The sequence below is a fragment of the Schistocerca piceifrons genome, chromosome 5 (assembly GCF_021461385.2).
Source record: "Schistocerca piceifrons isolate TAMUIC-IGC-003096 chromosome 5, iqSchPice1.1, whole genome shotgun sequence".
NCBI lineage: Eukaryota > Metazoa > Arthropoda > Insecta > Orthoptera > Acrididae > Schistocerca > Schistocerca piceifrons.
The window spans coordinates 62,604,786-62,629,076 of NC_060142.1; the positions used below are offsets into that span (position 1 = coordinate 62,604,786).

At 40.4% G+C, this 24,291-nt stretch overlaps 1 protein-coding gene across 1 annotated transcript in view; it reads right to left on the minus strand.

Annotated features, from left to right (window-relative positions):
• Positions 1–18,268, minus strand: part of LOC124798054 (transitional endoplasmic reticulum ATPase TER94) — a 55,211-nt gene extending 36,943 nt beyond the window's left edge. Inside the window, exons 1-2 of the mRNA XM_047261280.1 lie at positions 18,113–18,268; positions 1,191–1,296 (exon numbers count right to left, since the gene is read on the minus strand). Of these exons, the coding sequence (XP_047117236.1) occupies positions 1,191–1,296; positions 18,113–18,129 (123 nt within the window). The 5' untranslated portion in view covers positions 18,130–18,268. The remainder of the gene's footprint in view (positions 1–1,190; positions 1,297–18,112) is intronic.
• Positions 18,269–24,291: the final 6,023 nt, after the last annotated feature.

Sequence of the window (24,291 nt, forward strand, 5' to 3'; positions counted from 1 at the left end):
AATTGCGTCGACACCTTTCTGAATAATGAAAGGGTTGACCGTGGAGAAGTCGTGACCTTCATCAGACTGAGAACAACAAGGAACTGTGGCAACGATGGAAGAACTGTCTGTGGCTGAGACTCAGTGAACTTACGCTTGTGAGCAGACATAGTGGAAGGTGAGGAAACCATTGCGGAAGAATCCCTCATGATTACCGGCATCTCCGATGGCGCGTTCCTCCCTTGTGGGGGCCCTCTCTGAGGGCACTCCCGCCTTAGGTGATTGTTCACACCTCAGGTCACACCTCCCAACAAACGGACGAAGGGAGGGACCAGTCGGCACTTTCGGAAGGTATCAGTTCGGCTAATCACCCCTCCCTGGGCCTGGCCGTTACCAGGGGGTACGTACGTGTCCAACCTGTCTACCCGGGGCGGGGAATTACGGGTTACCTCGTCGCCGGCTACGCACAAAAATGCGTGGGTCGGCCTTCAGACACGCACAGGAAGGAAGGAAGAAAGAGAAAAACAAAGAAAGGGAAAGGAAAGAAGAGAGGTCTCAAACGCCGCAGCGGCGAAAAGGGTAAAGAGAAGAGGTAAGGAAAAGAGAAGGACAAAGGAAGGATGAAGACATACAAGCAGAGAAGGCGAAGAATGCATTACATTTACGAGCGTCCGTCTCCAGACATAGGCACAAACCATACTCCCAGAGGGGGAGAAAGGGAAGGAGAGAGCCAGAGGTGAGGGGAGGGGGGGCGAAGATGGGGGATAGGGAAGGATGCGGAAAAGGAAGGTATGCAGCCCGGAAAGGAAGGAGGGCCACATTAGCTCGGGGTCCCGTGCTCGCTACGCACGTATCCACAAAAGAGTTGTGGACCCCCTGGGGGGCGTTAGCTATCCTGATCAAGGCGTTCAAGTTTAAGTGATGGTGATGCTTCTTCAATGCGTATATTAATCTTCTAACATACTGCACAAATGGAAACACACACACACACACACACACACACACACACACACACACACACACACACACACACACACGAGCTTTCTTCTATTCTAATCTGGCACACTCAACAACAACAAATTCATACACACTTGGATGTAAGACACAGAAACAATGTTCCCAACCTGGATAAAGTGGTAAATATGCAATACTGAAATTTTATATTGACTAAATTGTTTCAGATTATGCCTTCAAGGCACACATGTACTAACCTGTGACAATGCAACAACAGAGTTGTCATCACTCACAGCTTCTTCAACAATTAGCCTATTTGGACGATCCTTTTTGCGAAGAATTGCAGTGGCCAAGTCATCAGGACTGCAAACAAAATACTTTTATTGAGTTTTGACACAATAAAACAGTAATTATCACTCACAGAGCATTTTCCATGTGATTTACAAGTGACAAAGAAGAAACACATTAAATTACCCTAATTCTTTCACATCAGATAAAAATATATTTCTAAACTTTTTATTTTGAACAATGAATGGCACTCATATGAGGATGAATGCTGTCACCAGAAAATGAATCCCTATTCAGTTTTCTCCGATAGCCATATTTCTTAATTTAGCATAATTCAATGACACACAACTACAAGAGTAATTTTGCATATCAATACTTCACTGCATGCCTATTAAGAGATGTTGTTGTTGTGGTCTTCAGTCCTGAGACTGGTTTGATGCAGCTCTCCATGCTACTCTATCCTGTGCAAGCTTCTTCATCTCCCAGTACCTATTGCAACCTACATCCTTCTGAATCTGCTTAGTGTATTCATCTCTTGGTCTCCCTCTACGATTTTTACCCTCCACGCTGCCCTCCAATACTAAATTGGTGATCCCTTGATGCCTCAGAACATGTCCTACCAACCGATCCCTTCTTCTGGTCAAGTTGTGCCACAAACTTCTCTTCTCCCCAATCCTATTCAATACCTCCTCATTAGTTATGTGATCTACCCATCTAATCTTCAGCATTCTTCTGTAGCACCACATTTCGAAAGCTTCTATTCTCTTCTTGTCCAAACTATTTATCGTCCATGTTTAACTTCCATACATGGTTACACTCCATACGAATACTTTCAGAAATGACTTCCTGACACTTAAATCTATACTGGATGTTAACAAATTTCTCTTTTTCAGAAACGCTTTCCTTGCCATTGCCAGCCTACATTTTATATCCTCTCTACTTCGACCATCATCAGTTATTTTGCTCCCCAAATAGCAAAACTCTTACTACTTTAAGTGCCTCATTTCCTAATCTAATTCCCTCAGCATCACCCGACTTAATTAGACTACATTCCATTATCCTTGTTTTGCTTTTGTTGATGTTCATCTTATATCCTCCTTTCAAGACACTGTCCATTCCGTTCAACTGCTCTTCCAAGTCCTTTGCTGTCTCTGACAGAATTACAATGTCATGGGCGAACCTCAAAGTTTTTATTTCTTCTCCATGAATTTTAATACCTACTCCGAATTTTTCTTTTGTTTCCTTTACTGCTTGCTCAATATACAGATTGAACAACATCGGGGAGAGGCTACAACCCTGTCTTACTCCCTTCCCAACAACTGCTTCCCTTTCATGTCCCTCGACTCTTATAACTGCTATGTGGTTTCTGTACAAATTGTAAATAGCCTTTCGCTCCCTGTATTTTACCCCTGCCACCTTTAGAATTTGAAAGAGAGTATTCCAGTCAACATTGTCAAAAGCTTTCTCTAAGTCTACAAATGCTAGAAACGTAGGTTTGCCTTTCCTTAATCTTTCTTCTAAGATGGGATTAAGAGATGGGATTTAATAAATAAAGAACATATATAAATGGCTTCATACATATTTATGACCCATCATATTCCACAATTACAATCTTGTGTCCTTTTTTATACAACATGTAAAAATATATATCTCAAACACACATGCGACTCATCACCAAGTACAAGAATTGACTTCAAAATTATAATTGTGATTAACAAATAAAACTGAACTGACTGTGCACAGCACAATAATGCTACCTGCAATTAGGAAGCATGTAAACCAACTTTTATGCCTCCCCACACACAGTTTATCTTCCATGTGAGATGTCAAACCTCCCCCCCAAAGCAAAAAACAACCTGTCGTAACATACATCTCTCTCCCCCCCTTCAAGTGTGTGCATATATTGAGAATCAATGTTTATAAAGGGAATTAGGCCTATCAACATAGAAGACTGACTCCAAATGCACAATTGCTATAGGTCAATATCTGTGCTCTGTTAGCTGTGATGCTGGGCAAGCCACACACAACCCAGTAATCTCTGCGTCTGCAAGTAAAAGCTTCATCAACAGGCACCCATCACTCTTGAGAAGGTATGGAATACAAATGGGTCATTGTCCCACTAATACATTTTGTGTTAACCATATTTCTCTTCCATGGTTTACAGACAAGACAAGGATGAAAAGACAACCTCTTGAGAATACAATTTTTATGCACTGTAAGATCATTGTTTTCACTCACAAACATACTAAAACACAAAATAGCAATAACACAGGTAAGTAGTTATCAATGGTTATCATTAAATATTCCAATGTCATCTACAAAGGATCCCTAGGTTAAATATGAAATACTATTAAATTTTATAACTCAGGATGTAATTGAGATATTTATTGGTAGTTTGCTTCTGTAAGTACAGTAACTCAAATTGTTTTCAGTGCTTGCTTGCAGCATTTAGTACCTCATGTACAGAACTGCTTTATTCATGTAAATGTGTGTCAGTAGCCATGGGGACTCTGCAGCAAAGTCTGTTACACTGGTAGAACATTGTTTTTGGTACACACAGTATGATCTACCAGATCCGAGCCACCACATTCGCACAATAGCATATTATTACACCTGCGAAACACTTCGAGAGAAGTGAAATACAGATTAGTTGTCTGCAAATCAATATGTATTAGATGTGTATACAAACATTTAGTTACTATTGTGGACACATATCATCAATATCTCAATTACATCAAGTTATTACCTTTAATATCACTATCTTTAACCCAGACACCCAGCATTTACAGACATAGCTTAGCACCATTGCTTTACAAGTGGTCTAATCTCAGCTGAACATCACAGATTTCTTTGAAATTATGTATGTACATTCACACATGTTCCCAGTGAGCACAGATAAGATTGTACTTCATCAATATAATACTTGCAGATATACAGTCATTTGTTTGACCCCAACGCACAGCATCAACAGTGCACCCATTTTCTTCAAAAAGTAAATACACAAATAAAAACAAAACTAGAACTTTTACAATTTTGTGTGTTCACTTAAGCAATTAAGCAAAATAATTAAAAGAGATTCCTTCAGTAACTTTCACGTTGATAACTGGAAGCAAAATTGGATGAAAACATAGATGACTGAGAAAAACTTAGGTTTGGCTTTTCATATCTCCCAAAGTAATTGCAGCACAATTCAGAAATGTTCCACATAACTTACCAATACAAGGTCTAAGAATATAAAATTTCATACTTTTACTGCTTTCCAACAGTTTACAAACTGAGTGCAAAGTTGACAATTTTTGTAAAAATGCCAAAAAAATGGGTATTCTTTGCCAATCAAAAACAAGTTTTCTGCTCACCAAACTCAAAACCATTTCCATTAGAAAGACCACATTCTAAACCACCTAAAACACTGTATTGAGTTTTGCAATGCGAGCATACAAGGCTCCAAAAAAACCATGAAAAGGTGGAGGTGCACTGCAAATACAGCCGTAATACAACACTGGTACTCAAATTTAACTTCTTTTACTTACTATGATCTACATTTGATAAATACTTTCTGGGGAAGGTGTTATCGAAAGTACTATGACTATAAAGTGAGATCGAGTCAGAAGAAATTTCAGGGCAGGGAGGAGGGGAGATTTAATTGTCATGACTCATCTGGACATTTCAGCCTGCTAAAGTAACCATAGAATCAAACAGGTTATAAACTTCAAAATAACTGTGCATTGTGAAAGTACTGGATAACAAGGTCGTAAAATTGTTGCGTGACAGCTGCAACAAATTGTATAAATTACCGTTAAGTTTTACACCACTGTGCAAATTTTGGTCGAGATCACAGTAGACTTACTTTTTTTCCGGAAAGAACATACTAGGGCTATCCACAAAGTACATTACGTTTTGGAATTAAAAATAAATGAAGTACTGGAAATTTTTTTTATTATATACAGATGAAAGCCACACTTAAATACTACTTTTCTACATAGTTGCCATTTAAATTAAGGCACTTATCGTAGCGATGGACGAGCTTGGAAATTCCTTCGTCGTAAAATTCGGCCCCCTGCGCATTCAACCACGTGGTTACCTCTTCTTTTGGGACAGAAAAGGTGTGATTTTTGTGGATTTCCTGGAAAGAGGCACTACAATAAACTCTCAAAGGTATTGCCAAACTCTGCACAACCTCAGAAGAGCAATACAAAACATCGCAGGGTAAAGTTGGGCTCAAAGATCTTGCTGATTCACGAGAACGCCCGGGCCCACACGGCAAATGCCACTCGAGAAGTTCTCGAATCTTTTAAGTGGGTGTTGTTTCCTCATCCGCCGCACAGTCCCGACCTGGCACCGAGCGACTTCCACTTATTCCCAGCAATGAAGAAGTGGTTGGCTATGCAGCGTTTTGATGACGATGCACACCTTCAAGAAGAGGTAACCACGTGGTTGAAGGCGCAGGGGGCCGAATTTTACGACGAAGGAATTTCAAAGCTCGTCCATGGTTACGATAAGTGCCTTAATTTAAATGGCAACTATGTAGAAAAGTAGTATGTAAGTGTGGCTTTCATCTATATTTAATAAAAAAAAATCCAATACTTTATTTATTTTTAATTCCAAAACATAATGTACTTTGTGGATAGCCCTTGTATGTTAGAGAATTTTGAGTATGTTCATTATTGTACAGTGCTATTGAAGCACTAGTTAATAATTATGTTCAAGCAATTTTGTGTAACAATGTACTGATACAAAATAGTGCTGCTAAGCTCCATAGCAGCTTAACCACTGCTCGTTTCTTTTAAAATGAGAAAACCAACAACCTCATGGCCATAGTGACCACTCCCGATAACAGTGCAATAGCAGCCTCGAGTGGGTTTCTTTCCCACAGGTTCCCAAGCCTGATAAAGGTTCCTTTCCATAGAATTCCACGAATAATGATACACTTATTTAACTGTCAGAAGCCAAAGGTAAAAGGTCTTTTAGAAGCCTCAGCTTATATTTAATTCAAACTAATTGAATTTATGTTATAGATTTCATTAATTTGCTATACAATGTCATGAGGAAAACTATATTGCCAGCTAGATCTTTCCCATGATAGTATTGGAATAACTGCAATAACTTGCTGTTCTGGAATTCAGCACTTGTCACTCCTCTATAGCTAATAAAGCACATTTGCTGGGCCACTGGGTACATAAAGCTTACAAATGCAGCTTTCTACTTGGCAGACATTTCACAAATATTTCCAATCCACCAATCTTCTTCATAAATGCATGCAGCTTATTGTCCTGGCTGGAGGTACTGCATTAACATGTTTCCTCCACTACCATAATTAATTTTGGCCACAAAAGATGATGCACCATTTGAAACTCTGTTGGGCTAAATTGTTTATTCATCAGTTGGCTTAAGGTGATGACTGTCTCTAATTCCTGTTAGAGTATATCCATGTTTGAGTCTCTTCTTGAAATTTTGCTCAATTTCTTCTTTGCTGTTTGTAGTAGTAGTTGTTGTTGTTGTGGTCTTCAGTTCTGAGACTGGTTTGATGCAGCTCTCCACGTCAATCTATCCCGTGCAAGCTCCTTCATCTCCCAGTACCTACTGCAACCTACATCCTTCTGAATCTGCTTAGCGTATTCATCTCTTGGTCTCCCTCTAAGATTTTTACCCTCCACGCTGCCCTCCAATGCTAAATTTGTGATCCCTTGATGCCTCAGGACATGTCCTACCAACTGATCCCTTCTTCTGGTCAAGTTGTGCCACAAACTTCTCTTCTCCCCAATCCTATTCAACACTTCCTCATTAGTTATGTGATCTACCCATCTAATCTTCAGCATTCTTCTGGAGCACCACATTTCGAAAGCTTCTATTGTCTTCTTGTCCAAACTATTTATTGTCCATGTTTCACTTCCATACATGGCTACACTCCATACAAATACTTTCAGAAACGACTTCCTGACATTTAAATCCATACTTGATGTTAACAAATTTCTCTTCTTCAGAAACACTTTCCTTGCCATTGCCAGTCTACATTTTATATTCTCTCTACTTTGACCCTCATCAGTTATTTTGCTCCCCAAATAGCAAAACTCCTTTACTACTTTAAGTGTCTCATTTCCTAATCTAATTCCTCAGCATCACACAACTTAATTAGACTACATTCCATTATCTTCGTTTTGCTTTTGTTGATGTTTATCTTATATCCTCCTTTCAAGACACTGTCCATTCCGTTCAACTGCTCTTCCAAGTCCTTTCCTGTCTCTGACAGAATTACAATGTCATCGGCAAACCTCAAAGATTTTATTTCTTCTCCATGGATTTTAATACCTACTCCTAATTTTTCTTTTGTTTCCTTTACTGCTTGCTCAATATACAGATTGAATAACATCGGGGAGAGGCTACAACCCTGTCTCACTCCCTTCCCAACCACTGCTTCCTTTTCATGCCCCTCGACTCTTTGTAATTGCCATCTGGTTTCTGCACAAATTGTAAATTGCCTTTCGCTCCCTGTATTTTACCCCTGCCACCTTTAGAATTTGAAAGAGTATTCTAGTCAACACTGTCACAAGCTTTCCCTAAGTCTACAAATGCTAGAAACGTAGGTTTGCCTTTCCTTAATCTTTCTTCTAAGATAAGTCGTAAGGTCAGTATTTCCTCACGTGTTCCAACATTTCTACGGAATCCAAACTGATCTTCCCCGAGGTCGGCTTCTACCAGTTTTTCCATTCGTCTGTAAAGAATTCGCGTTAGTATTTTGCAGCTGTGACTTATTAAACTGATAGTTCGATAATTTTCACATCTGTCAACACCTGCTTTCTTTGGGATTGGAATTATTATATTCTTCTTTAAGTCTGAGGATATTTCACCTGTCTCGTACATCTTGCTCACCAGATGGTAGAGTTTTGTCAGGACTGGCTCTCCCAAGGCCATCAGTAGTTCTAATGGAATGTTGTCTACTCCTGGGGCCTTGTTCGACTCAGGTCTTTCAGTGCTCTGTCAAACTCTTCACGCAATATCGTATCTCCCATTTCATCTTCATCTACATCCTCTTCCATTTTCATAATATTGTCCTCAAGTACACTGCCCTTGTATAGACCCTCTTCTTTGCTAATGAAAGGTAATGTAATGCCATTAATGCTCTCAGAGCAACAGCGTGACAGATTGGACCTACAGCCAGGAAAATACTCCGCATGTTGGATTGGAAATATTTGAGACTTCCGCTGAGTGCAAGGACATTTTAATGAGCCTTATGTCCTCGCATCACCTAGCAAATTCATTTTATTGGCATCAAGGAGCAACAAGTGCTGTGGTCCACAAGAGCACTTTACTGCAGTTATTCCAGCACCAACAGTGACACTGTTTTACCACCCAATAGTTTTCCTGATGGCAGTCTACAAAAAATTAATGAAAGCTGCAAAAACGTAGTTTCAAGTAAACAGAAGGTTAGGATCCTAAAAGAACTTCTAGCTTTGGCCTCTAACAAAGAAGTGTATCATCATGTTTGGGATCCTATGTAAAGAAACCCACTGGAGGATGTTACTGCATGGCTATTGGGCATGGCTACTCAGGCCATTTCTTACTTGAAAAGAAACCAGACGTGGTCAAATCAGCATGGACCATATCAACAAATTTACAGAATTTTTCATCAATACACTAATGTTCCACATTAACTGCAAACTAGGCAAATCCAATATATCTTCTTCTTCAGCACTACAGCCATTGGTGGGCCTTTGCCTCCTAAACAATCTTCCTCCATATCTCTCTGTTCTCAACTTTTTTCTTCCATCCACGGATCCTCTCTTGGCAAGGTCAGCCAGAATATTGTCCATCTGTCTAGCTCTTTGTCTGACCTCCTTCCTGGTAGAACACAGTCTAGCATTCATTATTCAAAACACAATATATGTTACACTTTAAACCAGAATTAAATTATCTTGTCAACTGTATTGTACAATGAAAGGGCATACTAAAAATTCTCTTCAACAAATCCTTTCTAAAACAAAATAATATGGCAGACTGCTATGAACTTCACCAAAATTTACACAACGTGGCAATGGTGTAAAACTTAAGGCAATTTATTCAATGTGCAACTGTATGCAACAATTTTACTACCTCAACGTCCAGTGAAATTCGAAGATTGTAAACCGATTGATTCTGTAGTTGTATAGCACAAAACAAGGCTGAAACACCTTGAGAAGTCATGACAAATGACACCCCCTTTCCTGAATTTTTTGAGTTCTGACTCAATTTCATTTGCTAGTTGTCACAACTTCTGTATTACCTTCTCTGGAGAGTTCTAAACAACTGTAAAACACAGTAAGATGTGACGTTTGAATACCAGTGGAATATGTACTCACACTGCAAAACTAAAAGTTTTTTAGGTGGTTTAGAATTTGGTCTTTCTCATGAAAACTGTTTAAGACTATGTAGAAGAATTTCATAAAAGTTGGATAAAAATCCCATTTACTGTCATTTTTATAAAAATTGTCAACTTTTCCCTCAATTTGTAAACAACTGGAAAGCACTAGCAGTACAAGATTTTATATTCTAAGAGCTTGTGTTGGCAGGTCATTCCAGGCAAAGTTTCAGGTTTATCCCGCAATTACTTCCAGCAATATAAAAAGCTGAACTTAACATTTTTTTCAAGTGTGTTTTTTCAGCCAACTTTGCTTCAATTTATCCATGACTGCCTAGTTTTGTTTCTTTCAAGATAATATCGTTGGCACTATTATGCCTCAAAGTCGTTGAACACTCATGGGTACACTGTTTAAAGCTGTGCTATGGGGTCAAACCAATGACTACATCTTTGGAAGTATTGAATAGGCAACTGCATTACTTTACCAATTTTACTGGGAACATTTGCGAACACCCAAATAAAGTTTTATCAAAATCCTATGTGGTCATGCAGTAACCCCTAGACCACTTGAATGGAATGACCCTTTACGAGAACAATTTGGAACATAACCCATTCATTTCTTTATATGACGGTTACACTGGAAATGAAAGTCTAACTCTTCCAATATTTCATCTTGATATGTCAAGGGTTATATGAGCACATGTAGCAGAAAAAAATTTTAGCTCCTGAGGTCAATGTAGGCCTGAAATGCCTTCTTGTAAGCACCAAACAACAGATAAGGGGAGTGGTTTGCAAGGCAAAATTTATGTGCAAGATATTTTGCACAGACACACAAAAAAATACTATTGTGGGGATGGAAGCACTGTCTGTTGTACACTACACAGCAACCTTTCTCCCCACAGCAAACAGAAACTGTGGGTTATGTTCCACTTCTGGACATTATTACTGAGCACTTAAGAACTCAAAAAATTAACATCGCTAACAATGCGAGCTCAACCACCCAAATCAACACTAGCTCCTAACTATAATCTATCATAGATCCCTCTAACAAAAAATCAAGCCCAGTTCTTGGAAAAAGGCACAGGTCACAACGATCTACAAGAAGGGTGGTAAAAGTGATCCACAAAACTACCATCCAACTTCCTTGAAACCTATTTGTTGTAGAACCTTATATTCTGAGCTCAAACATAATGAGGTATCTAACAGAACGAACTCCTCAACGCCACCCAGCATGGATTCTGAAAAATTTGATCATATGAAACTCAACACTCACTTTCCTCACACGACATACTGAAATCTTTGGATGAAGGTGATCAGGTAGTAGCAGTATTTCTTGATTCACAAAAAGCATTTGAGTCAGCACCGCACCATTGCTCATTTTCAAAAGTATGATCATATGGGGCATCAAGTAAAATTTGTGACTTGATTGAGGACTATTTGGTAAGGAGCACACAGCATGTTATCTTGGATGGAGAGTTGTCATCAAATGAAATAATGTCAGGTGTGCCCCAGGGAAGTTTGTTCGAACCCTTGCTGTTCAGGTTGTGTATTAATGACCTTGCAGTAACATCAGTCCTTTTGCAGATGATGCAGTCGTCTATAATGAAGTACTGTCTAAAAGAAGCTGCATAAATATTCAGTCAGATCTTGACACGATTTCAAAGTGGTGCAAAGATTGGCAACTTGCTTTAAATTTTCATAAATGTAAAATTGTGCACTTCACAAAATGAAAAAATGTACCCTAAGACTATAATATCAATGGGGTCACTGTTGGAATCTACCAACTCATAAAAAGACCTAGGGGGTAACACTTTGTAGGGACATGAAATGGAATAACAACTTAGGTTCAGTCGTGGGTAAAGCAGATGGTAGGCTTCAGTTTATTGGGAGAATACTGGGGATGTGCAATCACTCATGTGACTGCTGCTACAATATTGCTGAAGTGTGTGGGACCCATGACAAATAGGACTAGCAGAGGATATTAAATGTATACAAAGAAGGGCAGCATGAATGGTCACATGTTTGTTTAATCCACAGGAGAGTGTCACAGAGATACTGAAGGAACTGAACTGGAAGACTCTTGCAGATAGATGTAAACCATGCTTAGAAAGCCTATTAACATAGCTTCAAGAACCAGCTACAAATGATGATTCTAGGAATATACTACAATCTCCTACATACTGCTCACATAGGGATTTTAAGAATAGGATTAGAATAGTTACTCCACACACATAAGCATTCAATCAATCTGGCCAGTCGGGTACTTGTAGCAAATAGGCTCAAAACAGAAATAGAAATGGTCCTAAGAAGAAAAACACATTTTGTCACAGATTCATTTAACTAAGCATGGAAGCATCACAGATGTGCATCCAACTCTAGTGGCATATGCTGCAAAAGGAGTATTGTTCATGATGGTGTGGTTTACTGTTAAAATCCTGTATGTGTTCATACTTGATTACTGTGATTATGATGATGTTGTAGCTGTTGGATTTAGGGCATTCTCTATTATCGTCACTGACGCTGCCTTACAGGATCTCAAAATATACATCTCTACATTTGAATGCTTAATGTTCTCAAAAGCAATGACACCCCAGTTAACACAGATAAGCACTGAGCTATGCCAACTCAAATATGTGGTTTGTCCGGCTAAGACTGCCTGTCATTTGTATATAGCTGTCAACTCAATAAAACAATAGGGGCCCAACCATCCGCTCAGAACTTACTGACACTTCTTCCCCAAAACTGCAGGTATAAGACCCCACATTCACAAGATTTTATATTGTGTTACACTGTTGCCATTGTCAGTGAGGATGGTGGACAAGATGTGTAGGGCCTGAAACACCCTGGATGATGTTTCAGAGGATGAACCAATGTCATAGTTGGTATCCTGGTGGAGCAGCCCACCAGCTGGGAAAAGGAACATGGGGCACCTAGCGATGCATCAGGGAACAGAGGTGTGGGATACAACTGTTGGGAGGAGGGATGCTGCAGGGAGGTCTCAACCTACAAACCTGCATCCACAGGAACCACCGATGGTACCCCAGGGCGCAAATTCTACCTGTGTGGTTGAGGGTTTTGCAAGGGTGGGTACCCAAACTCCAAGCGATACACAGATGGTACTGGATGGTGTGTCAATATTCCAAACACCATGGAGTATTAACCGTCTTAATGCACTGCTCATCTGTAACTGTTATCCACAAAGCTTTTGCTAGGCCCATACCACTGAACCTGGTGCAGGGGTATTGTCCAGTGTTTCAAATTTGGTGTTCTAAGGGCTGTGGTTTGAGAAGATGGAGAGAGTATGTGGCTGCTGCCCACAGACGAGCTCCGCTGTGCTACAGTCATGGACACAGGTGGTCCTGTAACTGTGACTATGGATGAAATTTTTCTGAGGCTAACTGCATGCAGTTCGTACTCCGCAATCTTCTTTCATTACCACCAGGTTTATTGTCAAGCACCCCCTTCCTTCTCACATCCAGCTACCAAATCACTCCCCACCTCTTCTTACACAAACTGCTGCAAGAACATAATTTAATTAACATTCAAACAACAAAACCAAAATTAAAGAGTAATGTCTCATTGACATGAAGACTTAAGTTCAAAATGGTTCAAATGGCTCTGAGCTTTCTGGGACTTAACTTCTGAGGCCATCAGTCCCCTAGAACTTAGAACTACTTAAACCTAACTAACCAAAGGACATCACACACATCCATGCCCGAGGCAGGATTCGAACCTGTGACCGTATCGGTCGCACGGTTCCAGCTTGTAGCGCCTAGAACTGCTCGGCCACCCCGGCCAGCCGAAGACTTAAGCGGTATAAACAAGTTTACAGAATTCAGAAAATCACTTCAACTACCCGCATGTAATTTTTGTTGTTCTTTTGTGTAAAGTAGTACAAGGAAGTAATGGATTATTATAAAGCATTTTCTGATGGGCAGCAGTTCTGTTCAAGCAGAATACTTATTATTGAAATACATAATTGCACTCTGTTGTATGTTGCATATAATAAATTTGAACAAATGTAAATTTCTAGATAAAGCAAGGTCCAGTTCAGTAGGTCCTTATGCAGCAGGCCTGTATAGTTCCATGACATTGCAATTTAACATTAAAAGTGACACTTGCTCTGAATGTGAAGAACACCTAACAGGCTCACTAAACACTTAATTTTTCAATACATGACTTATCCCTAATACTTCTGAAACAAAAGTGTGTGTATTCCACCATTCTAATCTCTTAGCTTCAGTAGCAAAGATCAGCCCACACTTTGGCCCTCTTGGTACATTCAAGCATGTCAATGAACCAAAATACCCTGGTGTAATTAGACAGAATGCAGACATATGAGGAAAAGGATAGTGTAATATTCTTAACTTTGTGAGCATACTTCTTTCAACTCCTGTCATTGACCATAATTTGTCATTTACCACCTCCTACACACGAGTTCCACTCATTCTGTGGTAACCTTCCCCTACCCATTCCACCACAGCTAAGAAGGTACTAACACGACTAAACCTGGCAGAGAAGCTAGCAGGTAGTACATGGAGAACAAATAATCAGTTCTCTGTGGAGCATTGCTTTCATTGGTATACTCCAGCAGTGAGGGCTGCAGCACTCTTTGAGGGGGGGCGGGGGGAAGCTGACTTAAATTTGAATGCAATTATGGGCACATGTACGATACATCAGCCACCAATACATCAAGTTTCTAAAAATGAATCAATTACTCTCCACAATAATTTACTCTTACCAGCTGGAAAAAAAACAACAAACCAGAAGACCACCATACAAAGAGAGAGTCGAAATGCTCTCCAATGGGTTCAACTGAGATGCTTACAGGATATGAGAGTCAAGTTAGGAAAACTTGGAACCTTAAACTTTTGACAACTCACCAGTAAATGTTAGAATCATTTTAGGAAGCTGAAGGGTGTAACTCAACAGATACCACACTACAGAAGGGGGCCTCTTGAACTGACAGTGCCTGTGACTTGTGATACTCATATAATGAGCCACATTGTGAGTGAGTACCCTAACCCCCTGTTAACATAACAGGTGTACACCTATGCAACAGTGCACCGAGCGTACATGTCAGGAACTGCCCAATTACATAAAGCACATGGGGTAGTCCTGGTGCAAGAAAGTCTTGATGGGACTGATTTCTTGTAAAGCTGTTCATTCAAATTAAAAATTTCTGATAGCTCAAGGTTTCTATTTATGGAGTAATTGTTTTTATTTCTGTTATTGTTATTTATTAATTAATATTCTCTTATACTACTACCACAGAATTATATTATTACTGTTCTGAATTTTGGACTGAACTATTTGTTTTATATTATGAAACATGGTGGAAGAAGAAGCTGTTGATCTAAATTGACGTTTATACAGACGTTTGCACATTGAAGATGCAGTTGTTTTTGGTGCTATTGCCCTGGCAGTGTCAGTAAATCTTAGGATTAGGACATGACAAAGATGACAAAATGTCAGATGTTGTTGGGTTCAAATCCTGTGTGGGAATAAGGGACAAAGGCAGTGGTACATATTCCCTACTACTAAAGGAATTTAAGCCCAAAGATCCACAGAAGTTTTGAAATTTCGTGAGACGACATGGGTCATTACAAGCTGCTCTAGATCACAAAGAATGGCATTCGCTTAAGTGACAAAATAGTGTAGGAGGCAGTTTCACCTAGCCAGAAGTAAGAATTAAACTATTTGACTATTTTGTGATTGGACACACTGGCTGACTTCTATGTATCTCCTTCCTGGCAAGCTGAAATAAACCAAAATATGCACTCAAATCAAATGTGACCTTCTGTCAATTATTGCACATACAAATCTAAAACAACACAGCAAGTGGCATTACAGTAGAGTCCAATTCCATCCATCTGCTTTGACCCATGATGTCATCAATACAGCAGAAATAGTTATTTCCAGTGTATGTATACAAAACGACAACAATGATGTCACAACATACACATGGCAACAAACGCGAAGAAAAATAAAAATGACAAGAAAACGTCTCGCTCCAAAAATAAAATGGAACTAACAACACAACTGCAGAAAATACACGGTTTATGGTGGGGACAAGCTAAATATGCAATAATAAAAAACACCACACCATCGCAAAACAAATAATATAAAAATATTAATCCCAACATTCTGCTATACCCATCACCACCGCAGATATTGATACCAAAAAATCAACTTATACAACTGAAAAGTGGAATATGATATTTCTCTTGGCCTTTATAACCCAACTGAAACTATCTATACCACAAAACCAGAACCAACAACTCCAAAAAGTGGAACCAAAACCTCGAAAACTCAAAAACGCAAATTTCCCATATACACTACATCAGTTAAAGCACAACAGACCTACCATAAAATACAACAAGCAAAGTATCAGAATTACTATAGAATACAACCAAAACAAAAACCGCTAACCAACAAATGCCTCCAACAATACCACCTAGGTTGTCCACCCCCCCCTCCCCCCCACAAACAAGACGCACACACGCCACATATACATGTCCTCAGCCCGAGCTGCCAGAACGCTCGTCAACCTCATGTTGTTGCCACGAATGCTGCATCTATGCATCTAACATTCAGCAATAACACACAACATCTGCAGAAACTGTATGTCAGACGACCCCTCTTGGAACGTAATGATACACTTAACTTCACTGTCACATCCATACCTAACAAAAAGCAATAAAAAATTAGACTTATTTCCAAACAGTGGACACCAAACACACAAAAAAGGTTAATAACTCAGGAAAATATTTCCAAAAGCCACATTACCACACCAACTACTTAGGCCTAAAACCATGTTAGCACGATTACGACCAAAACTCGAACCCAATACCACATGTTAAACTCAGCATGTCCACATCCACAACCAGAGGGCACCCTTAAATATAACAACGCGCACCTCTACAAACATAACCAACACAAAACCTCCATGCCATGAATGTGAGTGCACACATGCCTACTCTTAATAGCTACTGCATGATTTAGTGTGGTTTACAGTATGTTGAATTGCCAATGGGCTTATTGAGTGTTATGTTTGGTTCTTTGTTAGTGCAGCATACAATCTGTTAATGCTGTGAATACGTATATATCTGCTCTCCACGGCAACTTAACAGTTGAAATTTGCCACACCCAAACAAGCAGAAAATAACTGAAATAATTATTGAATAACACCAATTATCCAAAGCAGCAAACAACATTAAATCTCGCAGTTCGTCACACAATGTTTTATGGCTAAGGTCCTCTATGTCCTTTTCACTGTCAAGGTCATTAATATGAGTAGATCACTTTCCAGTGGACAGTTGAAAGGGAGTGGGGGGGGGGGGAGAGGGAGGGAGGGGGGGAGAGAGAGAGAGAGAGAGAGAGAGAGAGAGAGAGAGAGAGAGAGAGACCCAAGAACGTCTACCATCTCAGTCTGCACAAATGAAAACATTTTACAAACTAGCACCCTACTGTAATTTGTTCAACTAAAAACCACATCCAAGACTATGCAAAGCCAACATCAAAAAAGCTTAATAAATATAAGTAATTGCCAGAAAACACAAAGTATAATTATGCTGGATGCAGCAGGTCATCGGAGGTAACACCATGATTAATGCCGACTACGTACTTCCCCATGACACCACTAGAATCACAACACTATCAAACCCTGTGAGAACTCCAAAATACATGAAGGTAACAAAAAAGGTACAGAGTCTAAGTGAAAACTATGTTCTCGCCATATCACACACAAACCAATCACTATTTTTTTAATTTTCATTGAACAAGATTAAGGGGAAAAATGGAGCCTTTGATAAAAGTAAAAAACATTTACACGAGCCTCTAATTCGTTCTTTACGTTTAACATATGTAATAAATAGAAGGCTAAATAACACTGATTATCAAAGTATTATCAAAGGCCTTCTTCGAAGCAACCATGATTCATGCTATTTTTTTTCCCTATCACCCATGATTTTACTCCAGAATTTAAAAAAAATATCTGGTTCAATTGTCACAACAGTACTATTAGTGGAAGTAAAAATTTTGTGCATTCTTCATCCACACGAAACTGGTGCTAACATGACGTCCGAATGATGTAGCAAATCAATACCCATTGTGAAATAATCTCCGTATGCAAATACCAACTGTTTTTGGCCTTTGAAAGAAAAATCTGCGGCGAAAATAATTATAAAAACCAGATAGTAGCCTACATCAGCAGCGGACCCAATTATAAACGAAAATAGTAAAAGTGACTCTCATGGCTAAAGTGGACGTTACATCAACAGATTCCATTATACCAAATATTGACGTACTGAATTCAATTTCTACTACTGGATGATTATCAAAACTGATCAGTGCCCGTATTTAAACAATCTGCCGAGACAAATCAAGTAAATCTACAAATATTGTCGAAGTTTAGAAAACAAATGACTCACGACATGATGACAACGTAGTTTTGACTGTGAAACTTCCTCCAAACAGACAAACTAAAAGAAACAATCACAAAAACAATTAAGAAGTAAATCAAATATAGCTGCCACAATCAAAATATAACAATCTTACTTTCTGCCGTCAGCCATTTCGTGTCGGTTTCCTGTTACGACTTTAAGAAACCTTTTCTTTCAGTACACCCGCAGTCACCAATCCCCTCTTTCCACACAATGGATCAAAGATGACTGAGTTACACGAGCATTGCTGCCACAACGAAGTAAAGAACACAAAGATAACTCTATATAACCGCAACGTATCATAAAACACCAAGCTCGTTCTTCTGATTACTTCAGTAACTATAAATGACTTATATGTTCACTGAATACAGTAATCAGACTCGACACCGTACACAACTGGAAACTGAGAATCATACATTTATTTTTACCAAACAAAAAAGAAAGCAATATCTTTGGCTAACCTCGAAGAAATGTAAAAAAAAAACCAATGTTCTTCCCCTTTTTACTTGACATGTAGCTAGCATATGTGCTTTCCCCAGGCAAATAAAATAATGGCATCTATTGCCGGTTTAATATTTGTATCATTTGGCCAATAGCGCTTCATAAAAATATGACTTCCATTTCTATTGATCTTAAAATTTCCATTTGTGATTAACTTGACGACGGCACACCACAGGGTACTTTCGTATTACGTCTGAAGGTCAGTTCACACTACACGTCAAGATGTCGGAATTTAACGGCAGGAATTTCACTGTCAAAAAATGTTGTGGTTTACAGCAGACGGAATGTCAACCCATTGTTTCTTCATTTAATCCATTTCTGATCGATGTAAGTATGATTATGAGCAGAGGCGTAGACAATTTTTCTTAGTCAAGTTCTGTTGAATTACAAGATGGCCATTGAGAGTAGTATCCCAAAATATTAACAGCTAAACTTAATAAACTTTTTCAACATTTAGAATTGGAACACAAGTCGTATCTATTAAAATTTTGATAGAACTGAACAGAAGTGAAAGCACTGTAACAGAAAAATTGCGAAGAATTTGATGATGTAAATCGCGAGCATTCAGCGCCTATAAACTACAGATTATGCAAGGCTCCACTTCAAATGCGTTCTTACCCACGATGGTTACCCATACATTGCTGAATATTGCAGATCCATCAGCATCGCTAAAGATACGTCTTTCAACGAACAAAGAAATGGCATTTTCTTACAGTTGGTGTTAGAAATGGAGAAACGTTAATACAATCGCATCTATCTTCTAAACGGGCTACATCGGACTGAGAACATGAAGTGAAACTAGATACAGCTTCCTATATTCCTAACAAATCTTCACCACTTTTTTTCAGTCTTTATTGGGTTACTCCAGTTTTCTACTTTGAAAAAAATATTTATTTGATGACTGTGAAGGTCTTTTTTGAGTTACTGGCTCCACGATAGTTCCTAAAAGGAGGCAATGCTCGCTGTTGAAATTTTGTGGCATTGCAGGGCTAAAATAATCATAAATACTGTATATTTAAAATAGTGTAAGTAGTGTAAATAAGGTGAACTTCTAGAATATGGGTTTTCTAATGTATAATCTGAAAAATGAGAAATTAGATATAATGAAATATTTCAAAATTTCACCGACTGACTCTGGTAATACACCAGAAGATAAAAAAAACACGTCACAATTTTTCATTCATTACAATAACATAATTATTAACTTTTAAGATGTTAGTATAGCACTCAGTAGATTATTTTTTCGTTGCCTGGAGAGTGTAAGTGGAGTGTGACGAGTTATATTTCTATGACTTACACTTCCATTTTGGAGTTTTTGGGTAAGAAAAATTCTGATTGTTCACTACTGACCACACGTTACTCGCTGTTTTTCTTTTCTTTCTTTCTTTTAATCTAATTGCCTCCGCATCTAAGTGACACTAGTGTAACATACCATTCCCTTTTCTTTCAGACTCCTGTAGCGGCGAACCATGCAATGGGCCCACATCATATATGTATTTTTGCGTCAAGTAACATTGCAGTTTCTTACATTGCACTCTAGGGGACACTGCATTTGCATAATGTTACCCTACTATATAGCTTGTCCAACTTTCCTTGAGGCAGTATCCTCTGGTACTGTTCAGAATTCGTCGATACAATTCGAAAGTTTTCGTGACGGTTGCCACCGTGGTTGTCAGTCTACACAAGCTGACACTAAGTTGTACTATACTAGCATTTACATTGTGAACTGCTTGACCTTGAGCTGTGGCATTAATTTAATTTCATTTCACATTCATAGCTACAAATAAGTACCAGATGTGAACATGAATATAGTTGTAATGCACTTTCATGAAACCTTGTTACTTGCTTGTGTCATTTCCATCGACCTGAGCTGCAAATGTTAGCACTGCAGGAAATTCCCCCTCCGTAACATTCCACTGAACGAGCTGCACTGTTATTGGCTTAAGCAGATAAATTGGTCCACCATAGTGGATTTGTATGATTTCGCTGTATTCAACAGTTCCAGTTTCTTTCAGTATGTTTTAAATTTTTACTGTTCTATGGATCAATATAATGTGAAAATACTGTCAAAACTATGTGTTTTGAGGTGTAATTAATAAGTGTGGCATATCAGGGAAGTGATTAGCTATCATTTGGAACTATTACCGAAATGAAACTTGAATCAAAAGCACGATTATATATTTAGGTACCAGTGTACCAAACTATGGTTCATACACAGAAATTGTCCCAAAATTAGAGATCAGTCTCTTGACATACGTTTTTGTTAATGGATATTTATCTTTTGAAAACTTCTTCCAAATTCATCACTTAAACAACTACTGCATTTCATGCCCTATAGTCCTTTGTCGTCCTGAAGTTCCAGTAGCTCCATCTATACAGATGCTGAATCCTTAATAACTGGCAGTGAAGTGCGACTGTTATTTCCATATAACATTTCATAGCGTCCCCGACTTTTACACTAAGTTTACCCAAAGTAGTGTAACTATGCCAGATACCTCTGTATAATATATCGATAATCATACAAAGATCATAATGTGTAATTAGTATAAATAGTTGTGAATCAATGGTACCACTAGTAGTAGGACATAGAGAGTATCAGCGGGTTTATTAGTGCGGGTTGCCTACATCAGAGGCAGTATGCCCTAAGGGACAAACCTATTGTTCTCTTTTGATTGACAGGTAATGACCCCCTGGGGATGATCCTTCCTTTTGATTGACAGGTCCTTAACCTATTGTTCCCCCATCCCTCCACCTACCCCTCCTCCTCCGAACAACTCAGGAAACCTCTAATCCACTCCCTCCCTCTCACTGATACAGGCACTCTTAAAGGCCTGAGTTATTCGAATAGCCCCCTTTCTCTCTTATCAGTTTGATTGACTACTTAACTAAATTGATCAACCCCTCCCCCTCTGCTAAACCCAACCACCCCTCCCTTCTCCCCTTCCCCTCCCCTACATGGAAACTGGCAGCTCTGTCCTGGAGAGAAAGAATCTCATGACCAGAAATTCAGTTACAAAGGAGAGTGTATACTGCTTATTTATAAGAAATGCAGTTAGCAGTGGTTGGATTTCTCTTTCTCAACGTTTTCTGCTGTTAGGGAAGATGCAGGCCTTGTAATTACATCAATCGCTTTTCTTTTTATTCTGATGTCTTTCAGTCACAAAGCACAAACCATCCTCTGTTCCCAATCCACTGGACCATACCCAATGCTGGCTCACACTACTGTATACGCAGCACACTGGGGTTTCTACAAAGTGTGTCCACGTCACACACCTGTCCACGAGTGACCGCTCGGGCTCCGTGACTGACGGACAGGATATCACATTAATCCTTAAACAAAAGCATCAGAGAAATTCCTGTCAAAACACGTGCTCTTTCTCTGTTTCTCCCCGTGTCCCGCCGGGCCTGCATGTGCCATCGGTCATGATTGGACACCACCACAAACAAAGCAGTGTTTACCCAGTAAACCCCTGTAGTATACCGACACAAGTTATACGCCTTCCTTTCTAGGCAAATTCCTGACTGAGAACGGATTCTGCCAAGGCTGTAATCTGTTGTCTGTACTGGAGAGAAAGGATCTCATGACAAGAAATTCAATTATATAGCACAGGATATACAGTTCATTTATAAAATTCAATTTGCAGGGTCTGGATCTCACTTTTGTTTGGTGGGAAAAGCTCACATCCAGCGACAACATGTCCTAATTACATAATTACACTGCGACAGATTGAAGGTGTCGTCTTACTGGAAAATTTTCCGGTGTGCGCTCACCTTGACATGTGGCGATCGACTGAGCTAATGTACAGTGACACCACCAGACGACGTTCCATCCCCTCTACCCTCGCCACGTCGCTTTCCTCACCTCCCAGAAAAAAATTGTAGGAAAACGACTCACTCTGTGCTGGAGAAGAGGAATCTCACGATGTGAAATTCAAATCAAAATCGATAATACACTCCTGGAAATTGAAATAAGAACACCGTGAATTCATTGTCCCAGGAAGGGGAAACTTTATTGACACATTCCTGGGATCAGATACATCACATGATCACACTGACAGAACCACAGGCACATAGACACTGGCAACAGAGCATGCACAATGTCGGCACTAGTACAGTGTATATCCACCTTTCGCAGCAATGCAGGCTGCTATTCTCCCATGGAGACGATCGTAGAGATGCTGGATGTAGTCCTGTGGAATGGCTTGCCATGCCATTTCCACCTGGCGCGTCAGTTGGACCAGCGTTCGTGCTGGACGTGCAGACCGCGTGAGACGACGCTTCATCCAGTCCCAAACATGCTCAATGGGGGACAGATCCGGAGATCTTGCTGGCCAGGGTAGTTGACTTACACTTTCTAGAGCACGTTGGGTGGCACGGGATACATGCGGACGTGCATTGTCCTGTTGGAACAGCACGTTCCCTTGCCGGTCTAGGAATGGTAGAACGATGGGTTCGATGACAGTTTGGATGTACCGTGCACTATTCAGTGTCCCCTCGACGATCACCAGTGGTGTACGGCCAGTGTAGGAGATCGCTCCCCACACCATGATGCCGGGTGTTGGCCCTGTGTGCCTCGGTCGTATGCAGTCCTGATTGTGGCGCTCACCTGCACGGCGCCAAACACGCATACGACCATCATTGGCACCAAGGCAGAAGCGACTCTCATCGCTGAAGATGACACATCTCCATTCGTCCCTCCATTCACGCCTGTCGCGACACCACTGGAGGCGGGCTGCACGATGTTGGGGCCTGAGCGGAAGACGGCCTAACGGTGTGCGGGACCGTAGCCCAGCTTCATGGAGACGGTTGCGAATGGTCATCGCCGATACCCCAGGAGCAACAGTGTCCCTAATTTGCTGGGAAGTGGCGGTGCGGTCCCCTACGGCACTGCGTAGGATCCTACGGTCTTGGCGTGCATCCGTGCGTCGCTGCGGTCCGGTCCCAGGTCGACGGGCACGTGCACCTTCCGCCGACCACTGGCGACAACATCGATGTACTGTGGAGACCTCACGCCCCACGTGTTGAGCAATTCGGCGGTACGTCCACCCGGCCTCCCGCATGCCCACTATACGCCCTCGCTCAAAGTCCGTCAACTGCACATACGGTTCACGTCCACGCTGTCGCGGCATGCTACCAGTGTTAAAGACTGCGATGGAGCTCCGTATGCCACGGCAAACTGGCTGACACTGACGGCGGCGGTGCACAAATGCTGCGCAGCTAGCGCCATTCGACGGCCAACACCGCGGTTCCTGGTGTGTCCGCTGTGCCGTGCGTGTGATCATTGCTTGTACAGCCCTCTCGCAGTGTCCGGAGCAAGAATGGTGGGTCTGACACACCGGTGTCAATGTGTTCTTTTTTCCATTTCCAGGAGTGTATATTGATACATGTTCTTTATTTAATCACTTTGCAGGAGACAGGGTTCCCCCACTTGGGCAGACATCGTGACTGCATCCCCCACCCTTGATCCTCATGACATAATAACTGTAATTACTAGGGAATGGAATGCAGAGCGATATAGTAGTCACCATTTGGGCTCTCCCACGTGTGTGTCTATGGTCGGGGCGCCGCCACGGAAGTCAAAACAGCCTAATGTCCTAATTACAGATCACGTTACTAAATATCACCGACCATGGACCAGATATCAGGCTCTTTTGATCTCATGGCCCCCAAACAAAGCATCAAGTGGCAGCATTCTGTTGAGCGGAAAATTCCAGACTCACTTCCTCTCTCTGTCGCTCCCAAAAAGGCACTCCATGCTTGTCTGTGCGAACCAACATCTCCAAACACGAAGAT